This window comes from Pyricularia grisea (genome assembly GCF_004355905.1).
Source record: "Pyricularia grisea strain NI907 chromosome Unknown Pyricularia_grisea_NI907_Scaffold_2, whole genome shotgun sequence".
In the NCBI taxonomy this organism is placed as follows: Eukaryota; Fungi; Ascomycota; class Sordariomycetes; order Magnaporthales; family Pyriculariaceae; genus Pyricularia; species Pyricularia grisea.
In genome coordinates, this window is record NW_022156717.1 from 7,155,417 (window position 1) to 7,167,708 (window position 12,292).

Sequence of the window (12,292 nt, forward strand, 5' to 3'; positions counted from 1 at the left end):
CTTGGTACAGCTGTTGATAGGTCAAGAGCTGACTTTACTATGTAATGCCATACATACCTACCTTACGTATTATAATAGCATGATCCTTGAGCTCGGAATTCGGCTATAGCTCATTCCCTGGCATCGATGGTACTTGGTTTCCTAGGTACCTACCTACCTTTAGAATACCATACACCACACCATTGTTTCTTAGAGAGTCACGCAACCAGAACTTTGTTGCGACATCGATCGACAGGTACCCTAGTTTTTACAGGCCCTCCCATGGTTGATCTTGCTTACTTCCCCTGTGGACCTACTCTGATTGTCTGACCACCTTGAGCTATCTTACCTACCAGGGTAGCTGGTGGTTGTATACTCGTCAAGTCGTGTCATTGATATGTTTATTCTGGAGCTTGACGCATGTGACGTTTTTCAATTATTTCTTGGTGTCGAGGCATGAAGTTCAATTGAATTGAGAAACCTCCAGTAATCACTATATCTGCCTAGACTAATCCAATTCTAATCTAAAAGTTGGCGGATTTTCTCTAGCCCAACATGGAAGCTCCGCGGTCGGTGTCCGGCATCGGCGGGCCTTTGACTAACGTCAAACCAGCATACCCCGCCCATCTTTTTGCGCCATCAGTTGGGTCCATGACATTTTTTACCAGGAAAATGTTTGGAACAATCCCGGCGGGAAAAAGCTACGAGGTTATTTGACATTTCAAAACCCCGACCTAATCGACTATCAACACCAAGATGCAGCCCGAAACCAAACCTCAGGAAACCAGCGCCGATGTCCGTTCGGGCCCGGCGGCGCTGGAGGCGGCGTTTCCGCAACATGCACTTTCTCTATCGTCGCGGGCGATGCACGCCGACGACTACATCAACAACCACCGTGCCGTCGCCCCTCCGATGCACGTCAGCACCACCTACCGCTACAACGACGACCCGGATAAGCTCAAGTACTGGGGCAATGTAGATGTCCGTTAAGCCTTTGCGCATTGTCTCTTCTTTTTTTTTCTTTTTTGTGTTATCCAACATCCAAAGGTTCAAACCCCTTGCTCACGCCGAAAAAAAAATGACCAGCCAAACGCTCCTTATGACTCCCATACATACTCGCGCGAGACGGCACCAAACACGACCCGGCTCGAGGCTATCCTCACATCCCTCCTGGGAGGGCCATCGCTGGCGTACGGCTCTGGTCTCGCAGCCTTCCACGCCATGCTCACCATGCTCAACCCGCGCCGCATCGCCATAGGGGATGGTTACCATGGCTGCCACGGAGTCATCCGTCTGATGAACCGGCTCACGGGTGTGGAGCAACTAACCTTCGCTCCCGAGGACCTGGACAAGCTCCAGGCCGGCGACGTGCTGCACATCGAGACCCCGCTGAACCCCACTGGCGAGGCCCGTGACCTGGAGCACTACGCCTCCATCGCCAAGGCCAAGGGTGTAATCTTGACGGTCGACGCGACATTTGCCCCGCCGCCTCTGCTGGAACCGTTCGCTTTTGGCGCTGATATAGTCATGCACAGCGGAACCAAGTACTTTGGCGGCCACTCGGACATGCTCTGCGGCGTGCTCTCCGTCAGCCCCCAGCGCAAGTCCGAAGGCTGGTTCGAGAAGCTCTTCGAGGACCGCCTCTTTCTCGGGTCCGTCATGGGGAGCATGGAGGGCTGGTTGGGCGTGCGGAGTCTGAGGACGTTGGAGCTTCGCGTCGAGCGGCAGAGCAGAACCGCGGATGGGCTTGTTGCTTGGCTGGCCTCGGTGACTGGGCAGGATCCGGCCTCACCCCTGGGTGGCCTGTTGAGAAGAGTGCAGCACGCAAGCCTTCAGCCCGAGGCCGCAGACCCAAATTCGTGGCTGCGAAAGCAGATGCCTCGTGGCTTTGGGCCCGTCTTTTCCATCTACCTCGACAGCGAAGATCACGCCAAGAGGCTTCCCAGCAAGCTGCACCTGTTCCACCATGCCACAAGTCTGGGTGGTGTCGAATCACTAATTGAGTGGCGCGCCATGACAGACCCGAATATCGACAAGGCTCTGCTGAGAGTCAGCATCGGTATCGAGGCGCTGGAGGATCTCAAGGCTGATTTTCTTCAAGGATTCCGCGCTCTCATAGATGAGGACAAGGCCAGAAGTTGAGGGATAAAAAATAAGTGATAGTTCCCCAGATGCTATGGGGACGTGGAGAAACTGTAGACATGCATAGACCTGCTAAAACATTTCGCAGTCTGCCTTGACAGGCATGTAATGTCGCGATCTCCAGCGAGGACGACCGGCCCATTCATTACCAAGGGGAATCTTGGAAATTACATGTTTAGTTAGCACTGTGCTTGGTATCACGAGTTCGAGAGCTATACAACTGCCTTGCAAAAGAACCATGAAATATAAAAAAGGGAACAATTGAGATGAATGAATTAAGTAGAAACTATGCAATATACTTTTCGAAACTAGTGACAAGGTAAACTTACATTTTCACCTCTTTCGAGACTCGAATCAAGTCCGCTGGACGAGCTGCCAGCAGAACATAAAGAGGCAGACAATGATCCATGCCGGCTCATATCCAAGTGCGGAGCAGGACCATGATCGTCATCCTCGACTTCCAAGACGGAGCCGGCCTCTTCGGAGATGACGAGAGCGGCATCAACGGCCTCACGAAGCGAAGTAAGGACGGCCTTTACCCTGGCGAACTGCTCATCCGTCCGCTGCTTGTCGACCACGCACTTTCGGCACTTGGCCTCGACGCGGACGACGTCGCGCGGGTGCGACCAGCGCTGGTAGCAGCCCGCGCCGCGGAGCCCTGCCTGGTAGGCCTTTTCGGCGTCGCACTTGGCCGTCTCGGGACCCCAGCGCGAGTGGTAGCAGACGCTGAAGATGATTCGCTTGTGCCAACACATTTGTCGAATCTCCTTGCTTGATGCCTTTGATTTTTTTTCTTTTCTTCTTTTTTTTTCGTCTTGTGGGTGACCAGTTTGGTGAGGTGTAAAATTAGTATGTAAAACAAAGTGCTGATTATGTCTCAGCCGGATAAGTTCAGCTAAGAGAAGCTCCGAGTGTCTCAGACCTTCTTCAAGATGAATAGAAAAAAAAAACAAGATAGTTCTTCCAAACGCTTCGAGAAGGGGGTGTTTGGAGCAGTGGGGGAGAAAGTTTGCAAACGCGCACGCACACACCCCCGGAGGATTGGCAAGAGGTCCAAGAGTTCTTTCTGTGTCCCTAATAAATGCAATGCCGCATTGTCCTTGATTTTTGGTCTGATGCTTTGTCTTCTGTGTGGGAGAAGAGTAATCAATTTCTTTGTTTGTGACACCAGGCTATTGTTTGCATGGTCCAATCTAGGGAGCAAACATTAGAGGTGGCTTGGGGAAAGTGATACATCATCTTTTTCGCATAAAAGAGCATAACCAGGAATCTGTCAGACAGAGAGACAACTGGCAGGATATATATCCCTTGGCTACTGAAGGCAAGTGGCGCTCACAAGCTGCTTGTCCTATACATCTGGTGGTAGATAGATGCCTTGCATCCGTGTCCAACCTCGTCTCAAGAGTAGCTTTGAGCTTGGTGCATGGTACTAACCAACAAAACATGGACACTTCCATCCCGTCGACATCGGCAAGTTGGAAAATTAGTCCGATTTGCGTCTAGTCTTGGGTAGGAGAAATGCCCGCACTCGCGATCGTAGGGGAATTTTTTTCAATGACAGCAAACAGTGTTCCGACGGTACTTCCTGTTTGCCCCTCATGAACCCCCCTCTCATGCATCAGATGTTTCCGTTGGATCAAGAATGCCGCTTTCGAGCACTTCTGTGAAATTTGTAACCCATGCCAGTCTGCGGCGTGTACCCATGGTCGTCGGCATTTGTTCTCGTCTTCTGCTTACATCTAAAGCATGAGGGGTATCGAACCCGAGCCGAGAGAGCGCCCGCAAAAGTAAGCTGTTTTCATCGTTGGCCATGACGATACCAATGTCGGCAGCTAGCAGGCACTCCAGATCCGTCGTCGAATCTCCAAAGTATATCGTGGTCTTGGGCTTAGCCTGGTTCTCGCCAGAAGATGCCGCGGATCTCGCCTGGAGAGCCTTGAGCTTGTGCAGAGATGTCATCATCGGCGTGCCCGCTTCATCCCCTCCTCCAAGGCAGCCGATCTTTCCATCCGTGGTGATCTCGTTGCTGACGACATCATCAATCACGACATGGTCCCCGCACTGCGACAGGACGCCTTTGATAAAAGCAGCCGACCAGTTGACCGACAAGATGGACAGGGTGGCGCCGGCGCCGCGCATGGCGGCCACAAACTCGGCAAACCCGCTGCGCGCGGCGACCTTTCCGGTCCGCACGGCCTCCTGCCCCGCACCGTAGAGGTCGTCGGCCGTGCAGCCCTCGAAGATCCTCGAGTCGGCGACGCGCCCGAGCGACTTGACGTCGACGTTCTGCAGGCTGTGGAGGAACGCGCGCTCGTCGTGGTGCGTGACCCTGTCCGCCTCGGCCGGCGAGTAGGCCGAAACGTGCGTCTTGTGGTCGGCCACGTAATCGGACACGATCCGCTCCCACGTCGAGGACAGGTCGTGCCGCCGCCGCTTTTGTTGGTGCGAAACGCCAAACTCGCCCAGGCAGTGGATGCTGTCCTTGACGGTTATTGTGCCGTCAAAGTCGAGCACGACGTCCATGGTTGATTTTTACTTTATTTTTTTATTTTTATGTTATGCCACAATGATTTGTTTTTACCTAGATTCTCGGAATTGAGATTTGATACTTGCTGCCACTGTGTAGAAATTTAGGTTTCAACCATGATTCGCCTGATCAAAGTGAGATGAATGGGATTTGAAAAGGTCCGTGAATATGCTTTCTAGCGCATTGGAGCATATGCTGTGGGTCATCACAACTCTACAAACAAACAGTGCAAGTCGTCAAAACATCAGGTCGCCCACTACATCCTCTAAAGTAACGTGCAGAAATAAAGGTTGCTTTTTGTACTGCAAGACTGGATATCAACCTTTACTCAATTTACCAGCTCTGCCTTATTCTGGTACCATACCACTAAGGTAGCGTCAACAACCTTCTAGCAAAGGTCAGAAGGCATGAGCTCATCATCAATGTCCATATCTTGGGGAAAATGATACGCTGTTCACCACTCCAGTCTGTCTGTCTGGTGCCGTTAACAATCGAGTGTGATGGCAGTTTTACATAACAATACAAGCGTTCTCAACCGGGTTAAAAATAACCATCCATCAGTTCGCTGCAAATTAGTTCGAGGTCAAGACAACCCCCCTACGGAACATCCTCCATCTTGATATCCTCTTCTTCGTCGTCGTCTTTCAGCTCGCCTTCCACTGTAGGGGCAACCGTGGCTGGGCCGTCGAGGGAGATGCCGTTGGACCTTTTGGCGTCGTCCGTCAGCCCCCAGGTATTCGTTAGGTTGCCTGACTTGTGCAATACGGCGACTTTTTCCAAGGTTTGCCGCAGATATGCCTCGGGCTGTCGAAGTTCGACCCTGAGAGTCTTCATGTGATAGTAACTGAACTTGCGGAAGAGCTGGAAGATTTGATCCAACAGTTCGTTCTCGGGAATACGCGCTGCCTTGAGCTCCGTCTTCTTCTGTTTTGTGACAACTGGTGGTGGAGCCGCATTTGCCGTCTAAAGAGATGGAAAGGCGTCATTAGCAAAGAGCAGCTCACCGATGCTAATGCGGCATACACTTACAATAAAACTCTGGTATTTCCGCGATGTGGTAAAGTCTGTGGCACGGTTGATGCTGTTCTGGGAGATGTTGGTCTCGTCTTGGAAGGCAACCTTGGCCTTGGGTTTCGCGGCCTCAAGTGCCCTCAGAGCCAACAAATGATCCGTTTCAGGGTTATCCACAGGGATGCTGTTCAGCTCGTGCTTGATGCGTCCTGCGATTTTGGTTTTCTCTGCAAATCGGGCTGTTAGTCCACATGCTCAACTGTGCCCACAGATTCAATGGCAAGGCAGAAATATCGTGTCTAGGCCAACGTACTTGGTACTGCTTTACGGTAGAATTCCTTTCTCGGGCCCTTTCGTCCTTTACCATAGCCTGATTTCTGCGGCTTGTCGTTATTCTCCGTGTTGCCACGTCCGGCGCCACTGCTCCCACCGGAGCCGCTGTTGCTGTTATTGTTGCTGGTGTTGTCCAAAGCGGTGTTGCGAAGGAGATGGGCAGGGATTCCTGCAGCGGCAGCCTCTCGACGGGCGCGGTTCTTCTCCTTGTATTCGGGAAGATCCTCTTCCGAGAATATGAAGGTATCTTTGACCGTCATTTCCGTTATCCTCAAGTCATACTCCTTTGGTATCATCTGGTGCGCGCCGATGCTATGATCAAGAAGCATGCGAAGTTTGATCTATAGGTAGACAAGTCAGTATTCAGCGATACCTCGGCTGGTCGCACAATCATCCTCAAGTCATCAACTCCATGCCCGGATGTAACTAACGTGTTGCTCTCCCTTTGCGTCGGGCTCATACCACTGCCGAATCTTTCCGACCTGTATGTTGGCATCGTCGGGGAGTTCGGCCCAAGCCTCCCATACATAGTGAGGTACTCTGGCGAGGTACATATTGTCGTAGTTTGGGTCCATCGCGCTCTTATCGTAGAACTCCAGGTCGCCCGATTCATCCTCCGCTATCTCATCCATGAATGTTTCCTCCTGGAACTCATCCTTGACTTGAACGGGATCCGCCATCTTGGCAGATCGCTCAAAGGCGGTGTTTATTGACGTATGTACGGATGTGTGATTGATGGTGATGACGGCGTGGTTGGCGACCAATTCTGAGGACCAGTCGTATTAAGAAAGCACAGCGTCTAGCTCGAGGCTAGATGTTCTCGATACTAGATGAAGTAGAATCTCTTCGGTGTCGTTGTTGCCGGGTGATTGGTAGGCGACAATAATTATTTGATAATTTGATGGACTGCGATGGAAAGCATTCCATCCAAGTCGCGATTGGAAATTGAACGAGGGTTCCCTTTGAAGCTCCGCACCGCATGCGGCTAGCTTAGGGTTGTGGATCCAATGACGAAGCTTGCAGCCAATAATAGACAGGCTTTCCCCGCCACTTCCGTCTTTTGCATCACGCCTCCCTCGCGCAACAAACGGCGTTTCATGCATTTGTTAAAAAGCAACAAATAACAAATTCCATGCGCTTTTAATACCTTGCTTACCGACCTACCTTACCTTGTCGGTACTTGACAAGAACGAACCTTAACCTAGCATCCTCGACCCCTCGAATCTGCAGCATACTCAAGCCCTAGCGATTTCTGCTTGGAATACTTAGAACCCATCGATAACCATGTCCTCCGCCGAAGATCAGGATCTTTTGGCGCGTATCGGTCAACTCGCTGGTGGGTTACTTTGCGAACTGGTTAAAACCATGGTTGAGAACAGGCACTGATAAATCGTTTGCTTGCACGTATAGGTCAGATAAACCGACACAAAAGCCAACAGGCGGGCGTGGGAGACTCGGCCCCTGCGCCAAACCCGACGCCCTCTCACCATTACCATCCCTACCACTGTATGTTCTCTCGGCACGACTAGACGGGTCACGAATTTTGACAATTTTCAAGCGGCTGGCCATACCTCCCAATCATGGGGCCGTGGTCGTGGAAGTTATCGGTCGCGGGGAGCCCGTGGTGGGTATATTGCGCCGCATCGCCATAGGACACTCATTCTCAACACCAACACGAGCGATGCTACAGGCGACGGCAGCAAGAGCGGCGCTACTCCTCACTCTGCGACCCTGGCATCAGCTTCGGCGGCTCCTTTTAGCGCGTCCCCGTCTTGGGTAACGAAAAAAGACCGGAACCTCCAACTCATCAACTCGGCGGTCTACGAACGAGAATCCCTGGCGCGATCAATAGGGGCTGCAGAGGCGAGGCGACAGAAGTTCAAGATGCTTAACCAACGAGAGAGAGCCAAACTCCTTCGTCATTTTCAAAATGGCAGCAGCCACACAACTATGGCTCGTCCTGCAACTAATGCCTCTGCCACGCAGTACGAAGTTGTTATCGAAGGAATCAAGTTTCACGTCGCCAAAAATGGCAGTAAACTTGTAAAAGTTGCTGGTAGGTGGACTAAAGAAACGGGCGGTCAAGTTGCAGAAACCCCCTTACTAATTTTGATCAAATCAGATAACAACGCCCCCAAGGCCACGCCCAAGCAAGCCGTGGTTGGTGGTGTCAAGTTTCTACGGAGTCGCAACGGCAACATGGTCAGACATGATATTGTCAAGGCACAACGGTATGACCCTCGACCTCAGTCTCGAGGAACGCTTACCGAGAAATTTCTTAGGCAAAACGGCCCTGTCCGCAAAGTTCAAACACCTTGCAGGATGTTCTCAACAACCGGTATCTTTTCTACCCCTCTTACGATTCCCTTGCAGATCCGACACTACTAGCCGCTGCGCCATAGTACGGCTGGCGTGACATGGCTCACTGCTAGCAAATGGGCAAGTATCGAGTCTTTGTAGGTACACGACTAACCATGATGTTCAACCCTCCCCATTTTATAGGTTCTTGTACCAAAGGTCCTCTTTGCCGGTATCAGCATGACCCCCTGAAAGTTGCCATTTGCAAGGACTTCCTGCTCAAGGGTGACTGCATAGGCGGTGATTCGTGTGATCTTTCTCACGAGGCCACGCCGGAGCGAACCCCTGCGTGCCTGCACTTTGCCAAAGGCAACTGCAATAACCCCCAATGTCGATATACTCACGTGCAGGTAACTCCAGGTTCGCTAGTGTGTCGGGACTTTGGCATCTACGGCTACTGCAACAAGGGCGCCAACTGTGAAGATCGACACGTGTTTGAGTGTCCCGACTTTAGCAACACAGGTCAATGTAAGATCAAGGGATGTAAGCTGACCCATCGGGAGCGGGCGAGCGTTCTTCGCAAGGCGGTAGCCAGCAAGGATGAAGACGACTCGGAAATGGAAGATGTGTCGAGCGATGAGGACGACGAATCGGTCGACAGCAATGACATCGACTCAGATGCTGTGGACGAGTTCCTGGGCCAAGACGAAAATCCCGACGATGATTGTGATGACTTCAAGGAGTATATCCAGCTGTAAACGCATGGGACCTTACGAGGCCCATCAGGCGCTGCAGTGTTTTTTCTTTACTTTTATCCGATGGTCCGTCGGCTCACCAAGTGGGCAGTATTCTTGGCCTTTTTGCGCGGCGTTGGTTATACAAGCATGGCGATAGATTTGGCACAACGGCAACGGCATGGCAAAGGCTGCCGATGGCTGGGATGAATAATATACGATAAACAGAACAAAATACACTTAATTGAACAAAAGCAAAGATGATCGATCACTACTGGATATTTATCGTGTATGCAACTTTCTGGCTGCCTACCTACCTATTTATCCAAGTGCCACTGAATGTTTCCAGGAGTGGCCTCTTGATGCGTGGACTTGTTGCCTAAAAGGATAGTAGAGACATCCTTTAGCATGACAAGCACTTACTGTTGTACAGCTTCGTATTTGACTTTGGCAAGACAAGCCAGGATCCCCAAGTTCAGCAAAAAAACCCTGTTGTGGGGTAACGTAATAGGGGGGAGAGGCTTAGTGACCCCACGTCCCGCAAGTGCTGCGTCAAACAGCGCGTCAGCGGCTAACGAGTGCGTGTCCGGTCAAATCAACCTTTTTGGTCTGGTTGGGTGAGACTGGGTGGATCAAAGAACACGAACGAGACTGGATGCTGTAGGCTGTTTTCAGTCTTGGACATTTATGACAGCCAAACAAAAGGGAATGTTCGTTCATCTTGTTCCGGTGGGCGCAGCAGCAGGCACTATCCTAGAACTAGAAACAAGACTCAGCCCAGTCCAGACTCGGCTACAGCACCTTTCTTTGACCATAGAATCTACCTTACACAACTACCTACTACTCTGGAAACAGGCTTTTCTTTCACCTTCATCCAAACTTCACCTGTAGCGACAACTTCAAAGTATAACCAACCCCAAGAACTACTGCTCACTCTATACGAACTGCTCAAGCGACTGACTACGGTATTCACTCCACCTGTTATTCTAGACTAGACTAGAACCCAGTCCACAGTACACACCTTAGTTTCTCATCCCCACCCACTTGTTTCTAATCGAGGCTTTTGATCCAATCCAATACTGACCTGCCAATCGGCAGTTTGTATCACTGAACCCCTGAAACCTGCCATCTGATTGATTTCACATTGGAGCCAAGGACGAAAGCCATTAAAAAAAAAAGCACCCCACACCATTGTGCATTCAGTAATCACATATTTGACATTGGGCGCTACCGGAAAGCGGTTGCTTACAGACAAGAACCAAGCTTCAAGAAGAAACAACAAAATTGATCAGATCGACAAAACGTTCTCCTATAATCGGTTCATATACATAATTTCCCACTGCCCTCCTCCCCTGTCATCATGGGTCTACGTGATATGCTGAAGAAGAAGGATTACATCGACGCGGATGGTCCCGGAGCCGACAAAGAAACAGTGGATCAATTCGGTGCCCAACGGCAAGGACACCTACGCCACCCCGTGACTTTTATCAGGACCGACACCTTCAACCACGAAGTCATACAGCCGCCCGGAGACCCCGCAGAAGAGCATGACGGCGGCAGAGACAGGGGGAACAGCATTCAGGGCGGCGAAAACAACTTTTTGTCGCCAGACGGTTCCAAGCGCCGCAGCTTCTTCTCGTCCGGGTCGCCGCGGTCGCGGGGCTCGTCGGTGTCGTCGGCGCACAGCCCCTCGACCGACGGCGGCCACAAGGACAAGGAAAAAGTGTTCCGCCGGCTGTCGCAACGTCTGCACCTGGCGCGGTCCCCGCCCTCGAGCGAACACGTGCCGCAGAACCTGCCCGAGATCGTGGTGCGGCCTGAAGATGAGGCGAACCCGGCCCTCGAGTCCAAGTGGGAGGAGCGCGCCACCATCCTGGCCATGGAGAACGAGCGCGTCCTGAGCCGGCCGCCGTCCCCGCCCGGCGGCGGCGGCAGCAGCGGCGGGGATATGTCGAGCAACCTCGCGCAGATGTCCATTGACGACCACGGCGGGCCTTCGAGCAGGAAGCGCAGCCCCAGCGCCGTGTCGAGCAAGGCCGTGGACGACAACATCCAGGAGGCCATCCGCCTGCACGAGTCGGGTGAGCTCGAGCGGTCGACCATGCTCTTTGGCAAGCTGGCCGACCCCGAGGGCGACAACAACCCGCTGAGCCAGGTGCTCTACGGCCTGGCCCTGCGACACGGCTGGGGCTGCCAGCCGGATCCCGAAGGCGCCGTCCACTACCTCTCCAAGGCGGCTTCCAACGCCGCGACCGTAGAGACGTTGGCTCTGCAGGCCGGGATGAAGAAGGGAGGAGCTGCCAAGGGTGAGCTCGTCCTGGCCATCTTTGAACTGGCCAACTGCTTCCGCCACGGCTGGGGTGTGCAGAAAGACCCGGTAGCAGCAAAACAGGTGCGTTTTTCGTTTTTTTTTTTTTTTTTTTTTTTTTTTTTTTTTCTTTGTCAAGTATATATATGCTTGCGCACCATCTGCGCACCACCTAGGGTTGACCTAGATACCCGGTGGGCGAGGGCATCTGCCGGATTGATACTGACATTGCGGTGCTACTGCTAGTATTACGAGACTGCGGCAAATCTTGGAGACACAGGTATGTTGCTTGTTGGCTGCACAAGGCCGTTTTCCGCCATAATCTTTCAGAACGCGGTGCCGCAGCGCCAAGTGACAAGACTGGTTATCTAATGAAAAACACGGCTCCCCGCAGATGCAATGAACGAGGTGGCTTGGTGTTACCTGGAAGGCTTTGGCTGCAAGAAAGACAAGGTCAGTCAGTTGCATCATGTTAAATTTTTGTTTCCCTTTTGAACTCATCTATGAAGGACTGTTGATCACAAACACATGTCCACGTCTTCGGCCCATACAAACTGGGAACCGGCTAATTTGGGCTAACTCATTTTGGATACCCGAATAGTTTGCATCTGCCAAGTATTATCGTTTGGCTGAAAAGAGCGGCAGCAAAACACTAGGCAATTCATGGTATGTACCTACCTACCGTACCTTACTTCCATTATGCTCTGTTTCCGTCACCGCATGTACCTGCCGATTCTAGAAGACCAATCGTCTTATGCTGCATGTCACGGGTTCTTTTTTTCTCATATCTGATTATTCCATGGTCCCGCAAAATTGCGCGTCGTTTTATTTATCACTTTCCTTTGCCCCCCCCCCCCCCCCCCCCCCCCCCCCCCCCCCCCCCCCCCCACCCCCCCCCCCCCCCCCCCCCCCCCCCCCCCCCCCACCCCCCCCCCCCCCCCCCCCCCCCCCCCCCCCCCC

General features: G+C 52.3%; 6 protein-coding genes across 6 annotated transcripts in view; 3 read left to right on the plus strand and 3 right to left on the minus strand.

Moving 5' to 3' along the window:
* The first annotated feature begins 536 nt into the window (after window positions 1–536).
* PgNI_04704 (uncharacterized protein) lies at window positions 537–2,429 on the plus strand. The gene is made up of 2 exons (XM_031124748.1): window positions 537–960; window positions 1,066–2,429. The coding sequence occupies exons 1-2, from the start codon at window positions 736–738 to the stop codon at window positions 2,119–2,121; spliced, it is 1,281 nt and encodes a 426-aa protein (XP_030983595.1). The 5' UTR covers window positions 537–735; the 3' UTR covers window positions 2,122–2,429.
* PgNI_04705 (uncharacterized protein) lies at window positions 2,194–2,876 on the minus strand (the record flags this gene model as incomplete). The annotated part of the gene is made up of 2 exons (XM_031124749.1): window positions 2,194–2,280; window positions 2,451–2,876. The coding sequence occupies 2 exons, from the start codon at window positions 2,874–2,876 to the stop codon at window positions 2,194–2,196; spliced, it is 513 nt and encodes a 170-aa protein (XP_030983596.1).
* An 856-nt stretch (window positions 2,877–3,732) lies between these two features.
* On the minus strand, window positions 3,733–4,644 carry PgNI_04707 (uncharacterized protein; the record flags this gene model as incomplete). Its single annotated transcript, XM_031124750.1, has 1 exon — window positions 3,733–4,644. The coding sequence occupies one exon, from the start codon at window positions 4,642–4,644 to the stop codon at window positions 3,733–3,735; it is 912 nt and encodes a 303-aa protein (XP_030983597.1).
* A 293-nt stretch (window positions 4,645–4,937) lies between these two features.
* Window positions 4,938–6,889, minus strand: PgNI_04708 (uncharacterized protein). The gene is made up of 4 exons (XM_031124751.1): window positions 6,424–6,889; window positions 5,973–6,333; window positions 5,678–5,886; window positions 4,938–5,611 (listed from the first exon to the last, which is right to left on the minus strand). Exons 1-4 carry the CDS (start codon window positions 6,670–6,672, stop codon window positions 5,246–5,248), a joined length of 1,185 nt encoding a protein of 394 aa, XP_030983593.1. The 5' UTR covers window positions 6,673–6,889; the 3' UTR covers window positions 4,938–5,245.
* A 187-nt stretch (window positions 6,890–7,076) lies between these two features.
* Window positions 7,077–9,274, plus strand: PgNI_04709 (uncharacterized protein). Its single transcript, XM_031124752.1, has 5 exons — window positions 7,077–7,328; window positions 7,403–7,498; window positions 7,551–8,048; window positions 8,115–8,330; window positions 8,495–9,274. Exons 1-5 carry the CDS (start codon window positions 7,277–7,279, stop codon window positions 9,046–9,048), a joined length of 1,416 nt encoding a protein of 471 aa, XP_030983594.1. The 5' UTR covers window positions 7,077–7,276; the 3' UTR covers window positions 9,049–9,274.
* Window positions 9,275–9,737: 463 nt separating this feature from the next.
* The window catches only part of PgNI_04710 (uncharacterized protein), a 4,372-nt gene continuing 1,817 nt past the window's right edge, over window positions 9,738–12,292 (plus strand). The window contains exons 1-4 of the mRNA XM_031124753.1: window positions 9,738–11,416; window positions 11,579–11,612; window positions 11,727–11,785; window positions 11,934–11,998. Of these exons, the coding sequence (XP_030984801.1) occupies window positions 10,385–11,416; window positions 11,579–11,612; window positions 11,727–11,785; window positions 11,934–11,998 (1,190 nt within the window). The 5' untranslated portion in view covers window positions 9,738–10,384. The remainder of the gene's footprint in view (window positions 11,417–11,578; window positions 11,613–11,726; window positions 11,786–11,933; window positions 11,999–12,292) is intronic.